This window comes from Mauremys reevesii, linkage group 11, assembly GCF_016161935.1.
Source record: "Mauremys reevesii isolate NIE-2019 linkage group 11, ASM1616193v1, whole genome shotgun sequence".
Classification (NCBI taxonomy): Eukaryota; Metazoa; Chordata; order Testudines; family Geoemydidae; genus Mauremys; species Mauremys reevesii.
Genome location: NC_052633.1, coordinates 26,883,019 through 26,904,743, shown reverse-complemented (window position 1 = coordinate 26,904,743; position 21,725 = coordinate 26,883,019). Strand labels below are relative to the sequence as shown.

At 48.5% G+C, this 21,725-nt stretch overlaps 1 protein-coding gene and 1 long non-coding RNA gene across 7 annotated transcripts in view; one reads left to right on the top strand and one right to left on the bottom strand.

Moving 5' to 3' along the window:
* The window catches only part of STAT1 (signal transducer and activator of transcription 1), a 45,386-nt gene extending 39,120 nt beyond the window's left edge, over positions 1-6,266 (bottom strand). For 4 of the 6 annotated variants that reach the window (XM_039494596.1, XM_039494599.1, XM_039494600.1 and 1 more), the window contains exons 1-2: positions 6,247-6,266; positions 632-760 (exon numbers count right to left, since the gene is read on the bottom strand). In XM_039494596.1, coding sequence (XP_039350530.1) covers positions 632-760; positions 6,247-6,251 — 134 coding nt within the window. In that variant the 5' untranslated portion in view covers positions 6,252-6,266. Of the gene's footprint in view, positions 1-631; positions 761-5,539; positions 5,690-6,160; positions 6,199-6,246 lie in introns of those variants that run through there. The other 2 variants (XM_039494598.1, XM_039494597.1) reach the window with 2 other exon arrangements.
* Positions 6,267-14,024: 7,758 nt separating this feature from the next.
* On the top strand, positions 14,025-16,731 carry LOC120374632. The gene is made up of 3 exons (XR_005586182.1): positions 14,025-14,167; positions 14,481-14,570; positions 16,660-16,731. It is a non-coding gene; the product is annotated as an uncharacterized LOC120374632 (long non-coding RNA).
* The last annotated feature ends 4,994 nt before the right edge of the window (positions 16,732-21,725 follow it).

The window sequence follows — 21,725 nt, the reverse complement described above, 5'->3', positions numbered from 1 at the left end:
AATACTTCCTTTGCTTTTTTCCCTAGGGTTACTCTTGCAACATTGTGTATTTACACATGTATTTTTCCTTAATTTCCACTATACTGAGGAGCTGGAAGTGGGATCTATTCATCTGCATGTTAATGAAGCTCTGTAAAAAGATATTCTCTAGAGATTTTAGCAATACTTCAGTTTGCTAGTGGAGATGACGCTAAACACCTGGCCCATATATCCCTTTAATAATAATTGTCCATCTCTTTCTGGTAGACAAACCAAACAGGGAAACAACTGTGTACCCCTCAGCAGCCAATCCCTGCACTACCCAATAGGCCTAGACCAGACTGGTAAGTGCCAGAAGGAAGGAAGTCCATGGGAAACAGTGACTAGCAGCCACATAGGCAACTACTAAATGTCTGTACCCAGCACCCAATGGTCACTCTGATAAAAATTTACTGAACAGTTTGCTGCCCTAAGTGGCTGCTTGCTCTCCCTGTACAGCAGAGGTAACCTTGTTCTAGCACGTGCATGCATGGTTATCAATGAGAGCCATCGGCACACAAGGCCAGAACCTGGCACCATAACTTTCAAAAGCATCACCAGTCAACTAATTTAATGGCAAATTCCTATACCTATTACAACATTTTGCTCTCACCAGTCTTGATTTTCCAGCCATTGTGCCAGATATTGTCTGATTTCCATGGGAAAGCTGTCATCATACAGCTGGTGTACTTGCTCCAAGAATTTGGAATCAAGTTGCTGCAACTGATACCACTGAGTCATCCTGTGGAATCAAGATGAATAAAGTTTATTAAAATTACACGAATCTTATTCATACCTACATCCCAATACAAGATATTTAAGAGTAGAGCTATTTTTGATGGGAAATGTTTTTTTTAATTTCCCCCCAACATTTAGTATAGTTATTTTAATAGAAAATGTTTAGGTTTTTGTCAAAAAAACAAAGTAATGTTTGGTTCTCAAGTTTTCAGAAATTCCCAAAAATTTCAAGAAAATATCGACAATTTAATTTGCATGGAAATAAACATCCTTTCCCAACCAGCTCTGATTGACGGTATGATGCAAAGAAGAATTTGTAAAATTTACATCTTTATTTAATGGAGAGTCAACTTAAAAAAGAAATCACACTTCTCTTTGAAAACATTTACCTATTTTTGTTATAATGAACATTTAAGATTGCTGTAACAGTGATCCCTGTCCAATTCGTTAATTTTGTGCATTTGACAGCCCTTTGCATAGAGACCTGTTTCCCCTATGAAGTCCTAGACCTTCCAACAGAGCTCTGTGTAGGAGTAGCAGGCTGCTTGCATGTTGTATATTGCAGGACTGAGGTCTCACATTCAATTTCCCCTTCTGCATGTATGAATTTTTAACCCATCAGTAGGAGAATGAAGAATATAAAAGACCTAAAAATGTGAGTGCTAACCCATAGAAATGGTCAGGGAACTCAAGTGAAGGCGTAGTACCTGAAACTACTTTTAACTCAATACTGAAAACTGGATAGGCTCCCTTTAAATGGAAAAATATAAAGAAACTCTACTTGCTTCCTCCCCTGCCTCGCACCATGACTACTCAGGCTTCACTGCAGTTAATCTGTTACCTAGATTGCAGCTAACTCCTCAGTTAGCCTACCTTGAGTGAGAGTGGCCACAGTATGAAATAACACTTGAGCCACAGAGCAACTGCATTACTATGCAGAGTGACTGGGTTAGCAGTAGAGCTGGTCAGGAATTTTTTGACAACATTTTTTGTCAGAAAATGCTGACCGGTTGTAGTCAAATGTTTTGCATGAAAGTGTCAGTTTTGATGCAGAAAAGTCTTCTAGTCCAGGCCCCCACACTCAAGGCAGGACTAAGAATTATCTGGACTATCTCTGACAGGGTTGGGCATGGTGGTGTGCGCCTACCTAGCTACTTGGGAAGCTGAGGCTGGCGGATTACTCAGGGGTTCTGGGCTGTGATGTGCTATGCCAATCGGCTGTCTGGTGCCACTGACAGCCTGGCCGGCGGGTGGCTGAAGGACTGGCTAGTGATCGGCGCTCTCTCTGTGAACAGTGATGGACTGATCAATCAAGGTGATCTCTGACAGGTGTCCGTCTAACCTGCTATGTTTAATAACACAGTAAAAGCATCCTGATTGCTTAATAATTAAACCACTGTTTTAATATCATATGCTGTGAAGAGCCACAGGATACACATTCAAGAGCCATTTGTGGCTCGTAAACCTCAGTCAATCACTGCTCTAGTTCAACCAGAAATTATGGGGTCATGGAAAGAATCGCTTAGCAAAACGCTGTGGCCTATGTTATGCAGGTCAGATGATCATAATGGTCCCTTCTGATTTAGATTTTTAAAGTCACTTAGGCTCCTAAGTCCCTCTGAAAGTGATTTCTCTAATTGTGCACGTTCTCTTTGAAAAGGTATGCAAGTATCCAAGATCTTTACATTTCATTTTTCATTATACACCTTTACCCCCGACATAACGCAGTCTTCAGGAGACAAAAAATCTCACTGTGTTATAGGTGAGACTGTGTTATATCGAACTTGCTTTGGCCCCCCTGTTTCTTGTTCCCTGACTGCCCCCTCCAGAGACCCCTGTCCCTAATCACCCCCAGGACCCCACCCCTACCCAACCCCCCTGTTCCCTGTCCCCTGAATGCTTCGACCCCTATCCACACACCCTGCCCCGACAGGCACTCACCAGCAGTGGCAGGAAGCAGAGCAACATGGCCCCAGCCTGCTCCACTCCACCAGTTCCCAGCCGCGGCGCTCCGCTTCCCACCGCTGGTGAGTGTGGGGAGATTGGGAAAAGGACGTCCCCTCTACTCATCGGCGGTGGGAAGCAAAGCGATGCAGCCTCAGCCTGCTCCACTTTCCTTGCCCGGGCCCAGACATGTTGGGGGGGGGGGGGGGAAGGTTGGGGAAAGGTCTCGCACTCACCTGTGGCAGGAAGTGGAGCACTGTGGCTGGGAGCTGGCAGAGTGGAGCAGGCTGGGGCCAGGCTGCTCCGCTTCCGCCACTCCCGTGAGTGCGGGGGAAATCCCTTCCCCGAAACTCCCTCCCGCAAGCGACACAGGTGGGGCCGGGGCGAGGGAAGTGGAGAGGGCTGCTCCCAGACCCCCGCTAATCCCCCGGGCCACTCTGGGACTGCAGGGGCCCAAAAGTGCCCCCCCCCCAGCTCCTGCCTCCCAGACCCTGGGGGGGGAGCCCCTGATTGCCCCCGAGACCCTCTGCCCCTTATCCAACCCCTTGGCCCCAGCCCAGCCTGGCACCCTTAACACGCTGCTCAGAGCAGCATGTCAGAGCTTTACTGTGTTGTATGCGAACCTGCGTTATATCGGGTCGCGTTATATCTGGGTAGAGGTGTACTATGTTCTTAATACAATGTTCCTTCATTATGCCCTCCTAAAATCTTGGGACCAAGTTGTACCCCTCTGTGTATTTATTTAGGAAAGGGATATGGTACTAAAAAAACTTCAAGTCTCAGAGGAAGCAGGTGATATAGGTTCCCAACGCTACATATCTGGGGAATATGAAGAGATGGGAATGTCCAATTCTGTAAAGGAGTGGCTTTTTTTGTGTTTTGTTGTGGCGCTCCCCCAAGGCAGCATAGTTCCTGCAGGATCTGTGCTGCCATTTACAAGTCATCTTGCATGGCTGAAATCTCCCTACCTGTTCTTAAATGCTTTAGCAAAGACATCTGCACCCGCTGTAGGGTAGAATAACATAGAGGTAAGCTCTTCTGTGGCTCCTGCTTCCAATACCTTGCCGGGCAAAGGAAGAGGCTCTACATTTCCATGTACTAAGGTCAGGGTTTTTCCACTGACTCAAGGAGAGGTTTGGAGTCATAGGAAGGACCACTGGATCTGTGACTGTGAATCCAGTCATCGGAATACTTTGTGATGCTGATGCAGAGGGGCTGTGGTCAGTATAATAGGATAGGATCAAGTTGCAGTCATTGTTACTTGGCCAGAGCCTGCCCCCTGGTAGGGTGCATGTGGGGAATGGATTTTATTCCCAGCATGAAGTTCTACTGCTCAGGCTTTGTGCAAAGGATGGGCTTAACTTCACTTCATTCCTTTCTTTTAAAATAAGTTAATTCAGGCCTCCTGAAGGATGCATACTGGCAATTTTTCACTTTAACTTCTCTCTCTCTCTCTCTTTCTTTTAATAATCTTAAACCTTTCATTTTGATTGTTTCATTTTAAGAGTTAAAACAATCCCACAACCCAAAGTCAATTGAATTGCAAAGTCTACAAGCCCCTGAAACTTACTTACATTTCCACAACTCAACACTCCTGCTTGTCTACTCTCCCGCTAACTATAGCTGAGGCTATGCAAGACCCCAGGTGGCTGCCAAGGTAGCATATAGCCACTTCTGCCTCTTTTCTCTTCCCTCAGTCATGCCAAGTTCAACTCAGCCAGACCTCAGATCTGCATTTCTAAAGTCATTCTTACATAATTTCAAACCCTAGTGAAAAGGGTCAAAGACTTGTGGGTTTGTTTTTTAAAACAAAACACAGTTTGAATAATAAGCGCTGATCTCTAAAGAGCGATTGGTACCCAGCATCAAACTTACTTTTCCGTGTTTTTTTAATATGAAGAACAACATAAACTCCTGGTAGCTTTACTGTTCTGGACCACTTGGTGAGTGAGTTTTGTGATTTGCCCCATAACTGACAGATACTTTTGTTGCTTTTTGCACAGCCATTTTTGTACACCTGATTCCAGGCACACTTTCATTTTGCTGTTTAACTTCAGTCCCTGTGTGTTCAGATCTACACTGTAGACAAGTCTGAAGCCGGCTCATTTAAAAAAGGGGAATTAAAAGTAATTTCAGTCACTGCAACTGCCCCTTTTTCCTTCTGGTTCGGCAATCACGTTTTCCTTTTTGTTACAAGCATCTTTCTGTTGCCTAATGCTGTACGGAACACACATACAGAGAACAACCTTATACGTGCTGTCAAATGCCCATGGCAAACAAACAGCTTGTTTCCCCCTCTAATCTTTCTCAGTTATAAGAGTGTTATTTGCAATAACAGGTGAACAACATTTCAGGCTGAGGGGTGATCTTCACCGTGGTAGTGTCCCCCTTTAAACTGCATGAGTAAGGCCTGTGCTCCATCCGACTTTGCCCTGTGTTGCTGCTCTCCCGCTCGGTGGGACTCATGTTCCCCGCACTTGAGCAGGCGTGAGCGGGGCTACAGTAACGGAGCGTCCCCCTAGGTACCCTGCCCCCAGCCGGCAGCAGCGCTCCGATGGAGGGGAGCGGCGTTAACCCCCTCGCCGGCCCCGGGGCGCCCCGAGATGAAGTGACTTGGCGGGTTCCGCGAGGCTCGCTGCAGCCCCGGGAGCACCCGTCCCTCCTTGCTCCCCTTAGGCCTCTTCAATCCCGCGGGTCCCAGCAGCAGGGCGGGCGGGCAAACGGCCCGGGGGCGCCTCCGTGCCCGGCAGCCTGCGCGGACCGCAGCTCCCTGTGCGGGGCCGGGGCCGGGCCGGGCACCGCGCGCCCTCCGCCCTGGGGGCTGGCGGCGGCCACTCACCCGCCTATCGAGAGGAGGCTCCGGACCCAGCTGCTGCCGCCGCTCCGCCGCTGCGCCGGCAAAACGAAACCGAGCCGAGAAACAGCAACAAAAAGCGACAGCCACGCGGCCAGCGCCCGGGCCAATCCCGACACGGGGCTGTTCCCGACAGTGTCCTACCCTCCCCGTTCCCCGCGCTCCTCCACAGAGCCCCCCCGCTCCACAGGCTGCTCCTCAGAGCCCCCGCTCCACAAGCTGACCCCCTCAGAGCCCCCGCTCCACAGGCTAACCCCCGCACCGGCCTGCTCCACAGAGCCCCCGCTCCACAGGCTAACCCCCTCAGAGCCCCCGCTCCACAGGCTAACCCCGCACCGGCCTGCTCCACAGAGCCCCCTGCTCCACAGGCTAACCCCTCAGAGCCCCCGCTCCACAGGCTAACCCCTGCACCGGCCTGCTCCACAGAGCCCCCTCGCTCCACAGGCTGAGCCCCCCAGAGCCCCCCTCGCTCCACAGGCTGAGCCCCCCCCGCACCGGCCTGCTCCACAGAGCCCCCCTGCTCCACAGGCTAACCCCCCCCGCAGAGCCCCTTCCCCTCCGCCCTGCTCCACACGCTAACATCCCCCCCGCAGAGCCCCCACCTACCGTCCTGCTCCACGGGGCTAACCTCCCCAACCCTCCCCACCGTCCCATTCAATAGGACTAACTGCCATGCATCAATTTCCACTCACCACATTATGCTTAGTCAAATGTTTCTCAATCAACTTTAAAAAACTACTAATGGTAACACAAAGCAGTGCGCCTTTTCTCCAAGGATCTCCACTAGACAAAGTCCTGTTTTTATCTCCTGTTCCTGCAAAGAAAGGCACATGAGTTCAGCTTGCAGCCATAGATTGACTTTTGAGTACAACCACGTCTTGTGCCATGTCTACTTAAGTGATTTACTGGGAGTTTGAAAGGTTTTAATTTTTCATTATTAATTCCTCAAAAAGGGGTCAAAAACATTTAAACTGGTGCATATGCTAAAAACCACATTCCTGGGCATGTTTAAGGCACTTACAACTTTCATGTTTGAGAATTGTGACAAAAAGATCACAGTAAATCAGTAAACCACCAAATTCCATGGGAAAAATCATTTCAATGCAAGTATCAGAGGGTATTAGTCTGGATCTGTAAAAGCAGAGTCCTGAGGCACCTTATAGACTAACAGAACTATACTGCTCCAATACTCTGTTAGTCTACATAAGGCGCCACAGGACTCTTTGCTCATTTCAATGCAAGTTCTCCTCACTAGCTTTGACTTTTAGTGGTGCATTGTATGACAACTTGCTTGTGTTGCACCTCCTGCATACTTTGGTTTCACCATTGCATTTTGCTTTAAAATCAAACAAACTTTTCCCTTCCAGTGCCCCATGATGTTTTTTGATATATTGTTTTTTTTAAAAAAGGCATTCCGTAAAAAGCTGCACTAGTTTTGCTGCAAAGTGCTGGTGCCATAGCTTTAAGAAACCCGATAGTGAAACCTAACCTTGACATTCAGATAACTTAGGGGCCCATATTGCAAATTTCTGCGTGGCCCCAACTCCTGCTTAAGTCACAAGAGGAGGGTTTATGTCTTTAAGGAGAAAAAGACTAGAATATCTCAGCATGACCATTTTAGGGCTTGCCTCACTGACAGCTCAGTCTTGCTGCCATTGAAGTCAATAGCAAAACTCATATTGTCTTCAGACATGCATGTGTCAGGTCAAAGTACATAGCATAGAGCAGGGGTTGGCAACCTTTCAGGAGTGGTGTGCCGAGTCTTCATTTATTCACTCTAGTATAAGGTTTCGTGTGCCAGAAATACATTTTAACATTTTTAGAAGGTCTCTTTCTATACATCCATAATATATACCTAAACTATTGTTGTATGTAAAGTAAATAAGGTTTATAACATGTTTAAGAAGTTTAATTTAAAATTAAATTAAAACGCAGAGCCCCCCGGACCGGTGGCCAGGACCCGGGCAGTGTGAGTGCCACTGAAAATCAGCTCGCATGCCGCCTTCGGCATGTGTGCCATAGGTTGCCTACCCCTGGCATAGTTATACACACTTCTCCAAGGTACTGATGGAGGATTTTTTTGACCGTTGGCTTGAGGCCCATACTTTTTCATTAAGCCTCTTACTTCTGCTTGGAGATTGGGAGGGTAAATTATTTAAAATAGTTTCCATTTGTCATCAGCATTTTTTATTTGTTTTTTAATCTGTTGAACAACTCTGATTGTCAACTTTGTTTTAAGAACTCACACTGAAGACAAGCTGAATGTAGTTCTTTTGCTTTGTCTAGTAGATGATCCAAATACGATTTTTTTTTTCAACAGAGGACTTACAGTTCCCACTTTTAAAACAGTATGTTCTGGGAAAAACTCGTAAAGTTGACATCATGATCTTTGCATTAGCCACAAAATACATTAGAACATTTTGAATTCTGTGGAACTGTTCATGGGACAACCCAATTAAAATAAGGATTGTGGTGCCAAAATTGTGTCTCTGGGCACTGTGCACACATAATGGGGAAATTTTGCTTTGATGTATAATGGAATAATGGATTGAAAAGGTGGAAACCAGTGCGCTGTTTGACCCAATTTGCAATAAAGTCCGCAATCAAACAATGTGCTCTGTGTGGGTCAATCTCTGCATCCATGGAGCCCATTTCATGGGTCGGAAAGCAGTATTCCTCCAATGGGGTTTCACTGGATACATCAATACAGAATAGGGCCTGTTATACGTGCATTAGCTTTAACTTTCCATTTCCTTTATTGTATTGTATTTTAATCACAATCTTAATTTTATTTGAAGATGGGTTTGTATTTTAATCTTACAAATAATTCATGTTCAGCTCTATTAAGAATACAGATGATATTCTTTGGGGCAATGCCTTAGCTAGCACAATGGGATCCTAACAGGGGGCCTGTGGGTGCTACCACCACATGTTAATAATAAAAATAAAGTTACAACCAGGACCAATGCCCAACTAAGTAGTTATTCTTAACTCATTGCACTATGGTTTTAGTCACCCAGCTCCCATAGACACTAACGGCAGTTATAAAGCTTTATCCCTGTACATCTAATTGAGAATATAGCCCTCTGATTTTTGCTGTTATAAGAACCAAACCATGGATTGTCAATCATAGATTTGTGGCCAGTGACCATGAACCAATAAGTACAAAAGTATGTGGCTTTGTACTGCGGTGGAGTACTATGGGAACCCTTTCTCAGCATGGCCCCTCAATGTATCCATTTTTAAGATCATTGTGATAGTGCACTGCCTACAGCTGTTCAATTAGCCAAAGCACTGTTTACATATTGTTGGAGCAGTGTGCATCCCAGGATATGAGAGAGACAAGATGAGTGAGGTAATATCTTTTATTGGACCAACTTCTGTTGGAGACAAGCTCTCAAGGTCCACAGAGCTCTTCGGCAGACCTTTTCCCAGATGACTTGTCTGCTAGGGTTGCCAACCCTTCAGGATTGTCCTGGAGGCTCCAGGAATTGAAGATTAGCTTTTAGTTCAGAGGTGGGCAAACTACGGTCCGCAGGCCACATCCGGCCCACGGGACCGTTCTGCCTGGCCCCTGAGCTCCTGGCCTGGGAGGCGAGCCCCTGGCCTCTCCCCCACTGTCCTCTCTCCCCCACAGCCTCCGCTCACTGTTTCGTGGGTGCAATGCTCTGGGCAGCGGGGCTGCAGAGCCCAGCCTGACCGGGCGGCACGGCTGTCTGTCCTGGTGCAGCCGCGCCACCAGCCATCGGTGCCCCAGGCAGCATGGTAAGGGGGCAGGGAGTGGTGTAGAGAGGTTGGATAGAGGACAGGGGAGTTCGGGGGCTGGTTAGGGGCCGGAGGTGTGGCTAGGGGTGTGGGCGGTCAGAGGGCAGGGGTGGTGGAGGGCAGTGGTGGGGGGCAGGTAGGGGTGGGGAGCCTGGGGGTGTTCAGGAAGAAGAAATGGTTGGATGGGGGAGGGGTCCTGGGGGGGGCTGTCAGGAGATGAGAAGCGGGGGGGGGGGGTAGATGGGGGCAGGGGCCGGGCCACACCTGGCTGTTTGGGGAGGCACAGCCTCCGCTATCCGGCCCTCCATACAATTTCTGAAACCCGATGCAGCCCTCAGGCCAAAAAGTTTGCCCGCCCCTGTTTTAGTTAAAGAGCGAGAAATTGTCCTGTTTAGCCTCTGAGGAGAGGACAAGAAGCAATGAGCTTAAATTGCAGCAAGGGCTGTTTAGGTTGGACATTAGGAAAAACTTGCTGTTGGGGTGGTTAAGCACTGGAATAAATTGCCTAGGGAGGTTGTGGAATCTCCGTCATTGGAGATTTTTAAGAGCGGGTTAGACAAACACCTGTCAGGGATGGTCTAGAACAGTGGTGGGCCACCTGCTGCCTGCGGGCTGCATGCAGGCCATCAGGGTAATCTGACTGTGGGCTGCGAGACATTTTACTTTCATTGACTATCTGCAGGCACGGCCCCCGCAGCTTCCAGTGACCATGCTGGCTGCTGCTTCCTGCAGCTCTCATTGTCCGGGAACGGTGAATTGTGGCCTCAGAGCTGCAGGGGCAGAGCTATCCTTAGGCATACGCAGCATATGCAGCTGCCTAGGGCACCATGAAATTTGGGGCAGCTCTGCCCCTGCAGCTCTCAGTGGCCATGGTCATGCAGGGGCCGTGCCTGCAGACAGTCAACGAAAGCAAAATGTCTTGCAGCCCACAGTCAGATTACCCTGATGGCCTGCATGCACCCAAATTGCCCCAAATTTCATGGTGCCCTAGGCTGCTGCATGCAGCATACGCGGCAGCACCAGCTCCGTCTGTGCCCACTGCAAGGGGCAGGGCTATCCTTAGGGGGATATGGGGCCCTGGACAACTCCTTCCGCCCCACCTCGTACCATTCCCCCCTGCTCTGCCCCCAGCCCGCCCCCATTCCACCTTTTCCCCCAGCAACCCCAAACTCATCGGCAGCAGCGGGAAGTGGAGCAGCCCACTCTACTCCGCCAGCTCCCAGCCGTGTCACTCCGCTTTCCGCCGCCGGTGAGTGCAGCCCCCCCCCACTCACCAGCAGCAGGAACCAGAGCACCGTGGCCCCAGCCCGCTCCACTTCCCTTGTCCCGGCCCCAGCCGTGTCGCTCGGGGGAGAGGAGGTGTTGGGGAAAGGGTCCCCACCCTGCACTCACCGGCGGCGGGAAGCAGAGCACCACGGCTGGGAGCTGGTGGAGTGGAGCGGGCTGGGGCTGGGCTGCTGCGCTTCACGCCGCTGCCAGTGAGTGTGTGGGGGATCCCTTCTCCCAAGCCCCCTCCCCCAAGCGACACGGCTGGGGCCGGGGCGAGGGAAGTGGAGTGGACTGCTCCTGGCCCCCTACTAATCCCCAGGGCTACTTTGGGTCTGTGGGGCCCCCAAAAGTGCCCCCCACCAGGTCCTGCCTCCCAGGCCCTGGGGTGGGAGGCCTGGGGCCCAACACAGCTCCCCGTGGGGGGGGCTGCATAGGGCACCCAAATGGCTAGGGACAGCCCTGTGGAGAGCTGCCTGCAGATGGTCAGTGTCAGCAAAATGTCTCACGGCCCACAATCGGATTACCCGACGGGCTGCATGCAGCTCCCAGGCTGCCCACCACTGGTCTAGGACGTAATCCTGCCATGAGTGCAGGGGACTGGACTCCATGACCTCAAAGTTTCTTCCAGTCCTAGGATTTGAAGCATTTGCCCAGAAGCGCACACTTTACAAACCACAGCAGGCTGTGCAGCCTGACTACGGTGACCAGACGTCCCCATTTTACAGAGACAGTCCCAATTTTGGGGTCTTTTTCTTATATAGGCTCCTATTACCCCCCACCCCGTCCCGATTTTTCACATTTGCTGTGGTTACCCTAGCCTAACCACACATTGGCAGGCACTGAGGTCCAGGAAACGCGGGCTGGTCTCTGGCTGATTGGGTGACAGTGCCAGGGAGGCAGGAGGGGTGAGCTAAACTGGGAACAGCTGAGCCACGTGGTTTCTGAGAAAGGCCTGCTGGAGCTAGAAGGCAGCGATTGAGAGGAAAGCGAAAGTTAAAGCAGCAGAAGGAGGGGAAATGGAGGTTTCCCTGAGCAGCTGTGACCCTGGCTGTGTGCCCTCGCTGGGAAGCAGGCTGATTTTCCTCCCACTTCCCTATCACATTCTGTTAGCTCAGCATTGCCTCGGTGGGTGACCAAAACAGTGTTTGAATCATTTAACAAATGCTCTTCCTAAAAACCTGCTGGGCTTTTTGGCCGCCTGATGCATTTTTAACCTGTTGTTGTGCCTCAGACCTTTCCTGTCATTTGGGTGCTTGACTTCTCAACCTGATGCTGTTCCTTCAAGGTGTGCTGTAATAATACAGAGGCTTCGCCTGCGGTACAGAGTGCAAGGAACATGTCCAGCTGAATATACCACCATCCTCCTGGCTTATACATGCAGCCTAGAGCCCTTTCAGTGCAGAGGATTCCAAAGCAAGTTTACACCAATGACCCATGGAGTGCCGTCAGTTTTTAAGCAGAACACACCCATTGATTCCCCCTTAATAAAATTAAAGCGTGGTATGATACAAGCATCACTGAACTGTAGTCACCTCTGGGGTGGAAGATGGGTGTCAGGTAGTTGCCAGCACATTTCACAATGCTGGTGGAAGAGAAGTAACATTGTTTTTGTTTATAGACATGCTTATCACCAAGACACCGATTAAAAGGGCAGAGACACAGGATCACTATTTTGAAAACAGCAAAAACAATTTTGATCCATCATAAAAATACAACCATAATATCTCCTTTGTGTTGCAACATGATTTTGCAATTCTTCTGTTGGTAATAAAACTAGAGGTGTTACATATGTTAATAGAAAATTGGGGTGGCAATGAGCTATTGTGAATTTTATTAAGCACTGACAATGTGCTTGACGCTGTACTATACACACAATACAGACAGTCACTCCAAATCTAGACAAGATGGATTCAAAGCAGACATGATGCACTGGGAAGTACAGAGGAGGAAATAATCATGATGTTTTTGTGTGTGTGATGACTTATTGACTCATTTCTTCTGGGTACTTGTGGACGAAGCGACCTTTCATGAGGGCGTCTGAGTTATAGAAACACTGGTTGCCATGCCATGGTTAGGTTTGCAGCTACACTTTCTTTCCAAATCTTCTTATACCGCCATTATTTCCCCTAATTTTTAGTAGGGAATGAGCTATTGCTCTGAATATTTGGGGGGTTCCTCACACGTAGAAGTTTTTTTTTTTGTTCTTAAGCGTTTAAAAACTCTGGGATAAAGAGCTGTCAAATAAAATGCTGTCAAAAATGACCCACTTTTTACATTTGGAATAAAACATCTCATGTTTTGTCAACCACCAGTTAAAGACATGCAATGTTGGCATTTGTTGGCATGTACATGGTGGAAGCCAAACATAATTTGATTCTGAACTGCTTAAACTGTTTAAAATTAATTAAAGGTTCACTGTATGTGGATGGAAGCAAACTTCACCAGATTCTGTATTATATAGCGGGAAGAAATAAGATGCAAAAGATTAAAAATAGGACACACAAATATAGTTGGCCTTTCCCATTTCTAAACTATAACCAAGATTTCCATGTAAGATATAGTAGTTTTTGACTGGTGAATAACTGCAGCCAGAAATCAAAGAATGTTCCTTATTGTCTTCCCTGACATTTAGCATTGTTCCCCAACTGGATTTTTCTGATAGTTTCTTTTTGTTTCATGTTTTCTTTCCTTTATCATTTTCTTTGGACCATTGTATTAACTGATATTCAGAGAAATAGGGGCATATCTTGTTCCCCCTGAACAGGAATAAAAGATTGGCAAAACAATGGAAGAATAAAATTTTGGGCTTTGGAACAGGCCTCCAGTACATACGCCTCCTTTCCTGTTTTACTTTGGGATCTGTCTATAAACAATTTTCAAAATGTCACTGTCAGGGAACAAAATCCAAATGCAAAGTGCATATGGTAAACCTTGTGGATTGTAATCCTGCTGAGGTCTGGTTATAAGTATCGTCTTTTTAAGTAAAAGAGCCAGGTGGCAACTGAAATTTTCATGTTTCTGTTTAATTTGTTGCATTGTGATGATGTGGCAAAACTCTAAGTTCAGCATATTTGTCATCTTGTGATTGTTAGACAATTTTTGACTTTGCAGCTGCAAAGTACAATGAAAGTGAAAGTGCAGTTATCAGCTGCTGTGTCCCTGCTGAGCTGGTCCGCTAGTGTATTCTTGACACTGGGAAGGTGACAAGCTTCCAGGTGCATTTTGTGGCTGATACAGAAGTCCCATAGATGGAGTGCCTCTTGACAGAGAGTCGACGAGCGCGCTCCCCCTTGCCTATTGATGTAGAACATCGAAGCTGTGTTGTCCGTCAGGACTTGTACCACCTTGCCCGCCAGGTGGAGCAGGAAGACTCCACTGGCCAGCCAGACTGCTCGGAGTTCTTTGACTTTGTGTGTAATTTTGCCTCCTCCAAGGACCACATCCCCTGTGTCTGGAGGTCACCGAGATGCGCACCCCAGCCAAGGTCTGAGGCATCCAACACCAACTTGATGGAGTGAGGGGTTGTTGAACGGAACCCCCTCCAGGACTATCCTGGAGTCGGTCCACCATCGCAGCGAGGTAAGTATCGCCTGGGGAATGGTGGTAATACTTTCCAAAGGGTCTCGGGACTGGGAATAGACCGTCCCCAGCCATTGTTGCAGTGGCCACATTCAGAGACTGGCACGGCAGACCACGCTGCCATGTGACCCAGGAGGCGCAGACAGACCCTGGCTGTAGTCAGAGGGAATGCGGCGACTTCTGCGATGAGGTTCGTCAACGTGTGGAACTTTTCCAGCGGCAGGAACACCCTGTCACAGGTCAAGTCAAGGACCACTCCAATGAACTCTATCCTCTGCAGTGGCACTAATGTCGACTTTTTGTTGTTTACCAGTAGGCCCAGAGAGCAGCGTGTGGCCTGAAGCACCTTGACATTCCTTTGGACTTGAGACCTGGAGCTGCCCTTGATGAGCCAGTCGTCAAGGTATGGGTCGATCTGAATACTCTGGTGCCTGAAGTAAGCTGCTACCACTCACATGCACTTGGTAAACACTCGGTGCTCTTGCCAGGCCAAATGGGAGGACTGCAAACTGGTAATGGTGGGGCCCCCTTGTAAACTGGAGGAAGAGTCTGTGCCCTTGAAAGATCGTTATGTGGAAGTATGCATCCGTCAAGCAGAGGGTGGCATATCAGTCTCCCGGATCAAGGGAGGGGATAATAGAAGCCAGGGAAACCATGCAGAACTTTAACTTCTTTAGGTACTTGTTGAGGTCTCGCAGGTCCAGGATGGGCTATAGACCGCCCTTGGCCTTTGGGATTAAGAAGTACCGGGAAAAGAACCCCTTGTTCCTGTACTCAAGAGGAACTTCTTCCACCGCACCCAGCTGTAGTCACCCCCTTACCTCCTGCACGAGGAGACTCTGTGAGAGGAGTCCCTAAAGAGGGACGGGGAATGCAGGTGGGAAGGGGGGGCAGAAAGGAACTGGAGGGTATAACCCTGTTTCACTGTGCTGAGGACACATCGGTTTGAGGTTATAGCCATCCAGGCATGGAGGAAGAGGGAAAGATGGTTGGAGAACACAGGGAAGGACAGATCCAGGGAATAGTCTGGTAGTTTGCCCTTGGGCGCACCCTCAAAATGACCGTTTGGCTCCCTGCTTATTACGGGTCGAGCCTGACTGGGTAGATCATGGAGGCGGTTGGCTCAGGCGGCGCTTATAGCCGTTGGCTCATTTATGGGGCTGGTCCTGCCGAGGCTGACTCCCCTGGCCCTGTGGGTGCTGCAGTTTGAACCACTTACACGCTGGGGCTGGGCCATAGAGACCCAGGGCTTTTTTGGTGGTGCGGGTGTGACGTTGCACCCCATAATGCTTCATGGGAATATGCTTACGAATGTATATATGACATAACTGGAATATGTTTTATGCTACATATGCCATGTAACATATCTCTGTAAAGGTCATGATCAACTGAATCTATTAATCCTATTTGTATGCATGTATCATTTTTGTATTCAAAGTTATGAATATTGGCTACGTACTTGTTTAATTTTAAGTAGTCTCAGTGAAGCAGTTAGTCTTTTCTCAGGAAGCTGACCATTTTCAGCAAGTGCCCAATCAAGAAACACTTAAGCTCACAATAAACTTTGAGACACCAATCCACATCTGAGCTTTCCCAGGAATGTGGCCTGGCTGGTAAGGAACTTAAGTCATCCATGGACATGTGACTTGCCCATGTGACTCCAAAACTCCATTTTATAGAGGAGATTCTACACAGGGGAGAGAGGGATTTAGATCCACAAGGAGAAACTATATAAATCCTTGGGAAACCCCTCCATTTTTGGTCTTCAGCTGGCTCAAGAGATAGCCTTTCCACCCCCAAAGGATACCTGAAAGAAACTGGAACAAAGGACAGTAACCATAGAGGTGTGAGTGATTGCTGGACCCAGAATAGAAGGAGGCTAGTCTGTAAAAGAAGCTTGCTGGAACATCTCTGAGGGTGAGATTTCATCTGTAATCATTTTCTTACTGTATTAGGTTTAGACTTGCGTGTTTTATTTTGCTTGGTAATTCACTTTGTTCTGTCTGTTATTATTTGGAACCACTTAAATCCTACTTCTTGTATTTAATAAAATCACTTTTTACTTATTAATTAACCCAGAGTATGTATTAATATCTGGGGGGTGGGGAACAGCTGTGCATATCTCTCTATCAGTGTTATAGGGGGCGAACAATGTATGTGTTTACCCTGTATAAGCTTTATTATTGGGGTTTGGACCCTACTGGGAGCTGGACATCTGAGTGCTGGAGCCAGGAACACTTCTTAAGCTGTTTTCAGTTAAGCCTGGAGCTTTTAGGGGACGTGGTTCAGACTGGGGTCTATGTTTGTAGCAGGCTAGCATGTCTGGCTCAAACTAGGCAAGGTTCTGAAGTCCCAAACTGCCAGGGAAAACAGGCTCAGAGGTAGTCTAGGCATATCAGTTGGCAGTTCCCAACGGGTTTTCTGTGATCCAACCCATCACAGCGGGAGTCCTGGAGACCATGCAACTTGCTGTCTCCTTGCTCCGCAAACAGGGCCCAGCCATCGAAGGGCAGGTCTGCTGAGCCGGTGGACAACCCAGAGAGGAGCAGCCGAGATAGCGGAAGCCATGGTGTTGTGCCCTCATCAAGGATAGCTCGGAAAGCCTCGGGGAGCGACCCTTTGAACTTGGCCATGGCTTGCCACATATTGAAGTCATATCGGCCAAGGAGGGCTTGGTGGTTGGCCGCTCTCAGCTGAAGGCTGGAAGACGAATAAACCTTTCACCCGAAAAGATCCAGCCTCCTCGTGTCTTTATTTTTTGTGGTGGCCCCGGGTTTTCCCTGTCTCTCCTTGTGGTTAACCCCCTCAAGCACAAGAGAATTGGTGGGTGGGTGGGAGTATAAGTACTCATGCCCTTTCATTGGCATGAAGTACTTGCGTTTGGCTCTTTTAGAGATGGGGGCCAGGGAAGAGGGGGTCTGCCACAGGGCATTAGTGATTTTAGAAACCCCTTCATGAAGGGGTAGAGCCACCCTGGCAGGAGCTGCGGAGCAGAGGACGTCGAAGAGAGAATCCGAGGGCTCTTCCAATTCCTCTTCCTGAAGCTCCATGTTAGAAAAGACCCTCTTCAAATGTTCCTGATACACCTTGGCATCATCCCTGAGGAACTGGGTAAGGAGGCCCTGTGATAGCCTTGTCTGGTGCTGATGAGGATGATGCCGGTGCCCCGGGAACCATTGGTGGTCCAGCAGCTTGCTCCCCTGGGTCCTTCTGAACCTACGGGGGGTCTTACCCCCCCAAAGTCTCCAGCACCAGATAGGGATAGGATACCAAGGCCGCTGGCCTTTCCAAGGCTCACAAAACCGATCAGGCAGCCTGGAAAGGCTAGATGAACCCCCAAGGATTCCATGGGTACCATGGGACCGGCCACTGTGCTTGGGGCCATTGGACAGGTTTCAGTGCTGATAATGTAGTCGGTACTGGGTCCTGTCCCACAGTCAGGGAACCCTGCTCCAAGCTAAGCTGGAGCTACTAGTAGAGTGGTCGGTCCCGGGCGACAGGGATCAAGCTGAGCAGTGGCTCTTATCTGACTGGTCCCGATTGCTGCATCCCAAAGCCAACCTAGTGAGACTATCTTGGTCAGGTTCTCTGGGACTGACAGCGTTGGGTGGATCTGCGTTGGATACCCAGCAATCCACTCCTCATGCTACTCGACAGGTACCGGGACTTCATATGGGACCGGGAGCTACTATGAGCTGATTGCCAGGAGGATTGTCCTGAGGAGGGTGACCTTCCTTTTGGAGATAGGCGATGACGGGCCAGTGATTGGAGGTCTTTGGTCCCCGATTAGTCCTGGGATCAGTCCTGGGCCCTTGAAGATGGTCAGGGCTGGTTCCGGAGTTCTTGCCAGGTGGCATGTGCCTCAGAGGGTCTGTGCCAATCTACTAGCGAGGTATGGCTCGAGTCCCTTGATCAGTGCCCCCAGTGTGGGGACTGAAGGGGCTCCGCTGAGCCTACCTCTCCCGTCCTGTGGGCGGGCAAATGCTGGTAGGATGTCCCTCTTGATGGGGAATGGTGCCGCTGAGGCGGGGACACACGAATAGGTCCCAACACAGATTTTCCCCAAGACTGGGATACTGCAGGAGCTGGTGTGGGCGGAACCGGGAGTGTCAGGATCTCCTGAGCTGCTTGAAGGGCTTCGGGCACCGATGCCACCTGAAGCTGGCTGGTGCCTGCACCACTATCCAGAATCTCAGGCAAGGTATGGGATGGTTTGAGCTGGGGCCTGACTTCCCGAGGGGCATGTTGAGCTGCCTGACACGGGTCTTGGCTCGCCCCCTGCCCTCTTCTTTCCCTTGCGGAAGGTAGGAGATCTTCCCCTCAAAGTGCCAGCTTGTGGACAGTGCTGGAGGAGTCGGCCACGGTGCTCGAAGCAGAGTTGGACCACTGCTCCAGTGCCAGAGTGCCAACCCCATTAGGAGCGCTTTCGGACAGATATCACACTCCTTTGTCCTAGGTTTAAAGGAGTTGCAGATATGGCACTTGTCACTTATGTGCCCCTTGCCTAAGCACCTTAGGCAGCTGGTATGTGGATCACTAATGGGCATAGGCCATTTGCAGTGATCGCAGGGCTTAAAGCCTAGGGATTGGGGCTTAAAGGCTGGGTCCCTTTCGGGACTAACAGAGTTTGAGACTACTACTAAGGGTAACTAAGAGAACTAACAACTATGTATACCTACTTTACAGGATTTCAAAGTTCGCAAGAACAGAGAAGGAATCAATGCTAGCCAAAGCAGCAGACATTCCAGCACCGTCACTGATGACAAAAAGGAACTGACAAGAAGGGTGGGGTGGGGGGGCTGGCAGAGCCCCTTATACCACACCATGCGGGTGCCACTCCAAAGGGTGCCAGAGCTGGTTCCCTACGGATACTGCTGAGGGAAAAACGTCTGGCACTGGTGAGCACACACACCTAATATGGAATGGACATGAGCAAGCACTTGAAGAAGAAGAATCTGTGTTCCCAAAGGGTCTTATTCTTTCAAATCTGATTTTTTTGACCATTAGCCTTTTGTTTCCAATTGGCCAGAGCAGAGATTAACACACACTTCTAGGCGGTTTACATGGTCAAGAACATTCTATATGCAGCATTTTTTTGTTTTGTTTTTAGACGCCGTGATGCATGGATAGAATGGGTTAAACATCCTGCAACATAAATAACCCTCAAAAGACATGGAGGGATAATGTTTGTGTTTTTGTGTATTTACATATGTATGAGTAGGGTCAACAATGTAATCAACAATCCCTGTCTATGTTGTATTCTGATAATTCAGAGGCCAAAAGAACATCCTATAATTTAAATGACTTGTAAACAAGGGATATCTCAGTATTCATCTCTCTTTGAAATGTACTGGGAATGGTGAAGGAACAAGCAAATGGCTTTATGTTAATTCATATAGCTAAGTACTGGTGATGGACCTTCTTCAAAGTCATCCTAATTACCCTGAGGAACTCCAACTTGTCAAAAGACATGAAATTGTATACAAGATCCTTGGGTCCTGACTCTGTCATCTCAGATCTGCGTAGGCTTCGTCAGGGGAAGTTTGAGTAGCAAGACTGAGATCCCAGTTATGCTGTGTGATAGACCCAGGCCAGTAGGGTAGAGCAGAGTAGTAGAAGGCAGATATACTGGCCACTGGATAACCAGTTTTCTGTTCCCTGACCAGAGCAGGGGCTGCACCAGGCTAATGAGAACACCTGATTCCAATTAACTTGCAGAGTCAGGTGAGGCCGTTAAGCTAATGTGAACACCTGACTAATTAGGCCCCTCTGATACTATAAAAGGGCTCACTCCAGACAGGCTGAGGAGAGCCAGAGGAGAGGAAGTGAGGCTGAAGGACTAGATAATGAAGACACCCTCAAGCACCTGGAAAGGGATCCCTAAGGTAAGGGTGAAGAAGCATTAAGAGACAGAAGTGAGGGAGCTGTGGGGAAGTGGCCCAGAGAAATGTAGCAGCTCTGGTGGTGAAAGGTCAGCTGCCAACAGCTGCTGCCATTAAGATCCCTGGGCTGGAACCCGGAGTAGAGGGTGGGCCTGGGTTTCTCTCAACCTGCCACTACAGAAACACCTCCGGGGGGCGGGAGACAGGCCCCTGTCAGTACAGGAGGCTAAGCTGTTCTGGAATAAGCCTGTAGGGACAACAGAGACTGTGGGAGTTCTCTCACCAACCTCCTTGCTGGCTTATGATGAAAAGGGCTCAGTAGACTGTAACCCTGGCCCTAGAGAGAGAAGGGCTACGTGGAGGGTTGCAGTGAGCCTCTGAAGCTAGCACAGGGGTAGGCAACCTATGGCACGTGTGCCAAAGGCGGCACGCAAGCTGATTTTCAGTGGCACTCATACTGCCTGGGTCCTGGCCACTGGTCCAGGGGGCTCTGCATTTTAATTTAATTTTAAATGAAGCTTATTAAACATTTTAAAAACCTTATTTACTTTACATACAACCATAGTTTAGTTATATATTATAGAATTATAGAAAGAGACCTTCTAAAAATGTTAAAATGTATTACTGGCACGCGAAACCTTAAATTAGAGTGAATAAATGAAGACTCAGCACACCACTTCTGAAAGGTTGCCGACCCCTGAGCTAGCATAAACTGCCTGGAAGCATGGGACCCACTGGGACAAGGTCGGAGCTCTGCCACAGCTGGTACACCCTGAATATGATATTTGGACATTGGACTATGACCTATGAACTGAATTCTAAAGGAACTCTTTGCAACTACAAAGCTCACCATCTCTGATATGAATCTAAACCTCAATGGATTGAACTCATGCCTGTAAGTTTATTGATCTTTTAACCATACTCTCTCTCGTTTTTTTTTAAATAAATTTTAGTTTAGTTAATAAGCCTTGGCTGTAGCGTGTATTTGGGTAAGAGCTGAAACATTCATTAACCTGGGAGGTTATGTGTCTGGTCCTTTGGGATTGGTGGAACCTTTTCTTTTATATGATGGAATAAGATTTACAGAACTTTTCATCATATTTGATGTGGGTACATAGATGGAGGCCTGAGGCTAGATCACTTTAAGGGAACTGTGTTGTTTAGACTTCTATGCAACGAGTAAGGTAATAAAGAAGCTGTTTTATGCTGTCTTGGTGAATCGAAGTATTGGAATATCCACCAGGTTTATGGGAATTGTCTGCCCCATTCTTTGCAGTTCACCCTAATTGAGTGACCACAGCTGGCTCCCCACTACGTCACAGAAGCATTATAGATTAAACAAACTGTGTGGTGGCAGATGCTGGATGAATTTGATGCTTGCCTCTTTAAATGCCTCAGTTCACACTGGTGGTTCAGACTCAGGAACAACCAAGGCGACTGAGTGCTTCCACTTTTGTCTTATCTTTAAAAGTCCCACAAGACCAAATATCCAACAACAAAACAAAATCTAATTTTATTTCTATTAGTCATGTATAAATTACAGAGATTATGAAACTATGTACACGGTTTAATATCAGCTCTGTGCCATGTTTCTGGAGAATTACTTATGGTCATGGGGTTCTCAAAGTTTGACTACATCCCCGACTAGGTACAAATCATTCAGACTAGACAGCGAA